Below are 1,086 nucleotides of genomic sequence, written 5' to 3' on the forward strand. Positions count from 1 at the left end.
ACCCCACCCCCATCCCCGCTCCCTCCCCCTACTGGTACTGAGTGGAGATGCCACCTGGTGGCGGTTCCAGGCACCGCTCCCGGAGCAACTGACCCCGAGTGGCTAAACAGTAAACATGCTGTTCAACACCAGTCAGAACTGCTCAGCAGCCCACACAGTCCCTCGTCGGAGACTGCTTCCCCCATCCCGTCCCGCTTTGCCGAGTCTGGACTTTTTCTTATCTGCAAAACGGGAACAAGATGCTGCCTACCTCTCATAACTCAAAGATTGAGATATCGCCTGCGATGTACTTAGCACCGTGCCAGATACAGTAACATATGAAACTTTATGGTGGTCGCCACCGAGGGAGCACTCTAAACCAGGTTAGGACTCTGACCTAACTGTTGCACGCACCCAGAACCCATCAGTCTTTCCAAGCCAGACTCCAGGCCTTGAGTCTGAGGCGTGGTGGCGTAGGAAACTACAAGTCCCATTAGTCTCTGGGGCAAAATGGAACATCTCGGCAGGAGACGGACGCTGCAAAGGCTGCCGGGAGTAGTAGTTCAGCGTCACTAGGGAAGGCTGATGATGAGAAAAGGGTTTGGCCCCTATCCGATTCTTCTCAGGACCCGCCCGCCCGAACCTTTCCTCTCCCTCCCTCTGGGCCAGGCCTCACCAGCAGGTCGTCCACAGACACCAGCTCGTTTAGCACGGCCTCCATGGCCGCCGGCCCCGCAATCCTCACACCTCAGACGTTACTGTGCCACCAACTCCATGGCCCACTGGCAGGAGGGGAGAACAACTTCCGGCGTTCAGCGGAAAAGGGCCGCCTCCCCTACGCAGAGCCAATCGCTTCACTTAGCCGACGCAAGCCCGCCCTCCACCGGCGAGTGGAGCCCCGCCCCTTCCTCCCTGCACAGTGGGCGTGCCGATGGCGTAATTCCTTCCCTCAGAGGGTTCCCACAGTCACTCCCACCCGCAGCGGGCTGCTTACAATGCCACTCGCGGCCTTCCTGGGTGCCCTGCATGTGCCGTCCTCCAAATAGCACAGAGGAAGGTGGAGAACCGGGCATGGACCACATAATTTTAGGGACCCGCCAACCCTAC

At 58.9% G+C, this 1,086-nt stretch overlaps 1 protein-coding gene across 1 annotated transcript in view; it reads right to left on the reverse strand.

Moving 5' to 3' along the window:
* FIS1 (fission, mitochondrial 1) overlaps positions 1-783 on the reverse strand; it is a 3,751-nt gene extending 2,968 nt beyond the window's left edge. Inside the window, exon 1 of the mRNA XM_005879133.2 lies at positions 656-783. Within this exon, the coding sequence (XP_005879195.1) occupies positions 656-700 (45 nt within the window). The 5' untranslated portion in view covers positions 701-783. The remainder of the gene's footprint in view (positions 1-655) is intronic.
* Between the last annotated feature and the right edge of the window lie 303 nt (positions 784-1,086).

This window comes from Myotis brandtii, unplaced genomic scaffold (genome assembly GCF_000412655.1).
Source record: "Myotis brandtii unplaced genomic scaffold, ASM41265v1 scaffold583, whole genome shotgun sequence".
NCBI classification, from domain to species: domain Eukaryota; kingdom Metazoa; phylum Chordata; class Mammalia; order Chiroptera; family Vespertilionidae; genus Myotis; species Myotis brandtii.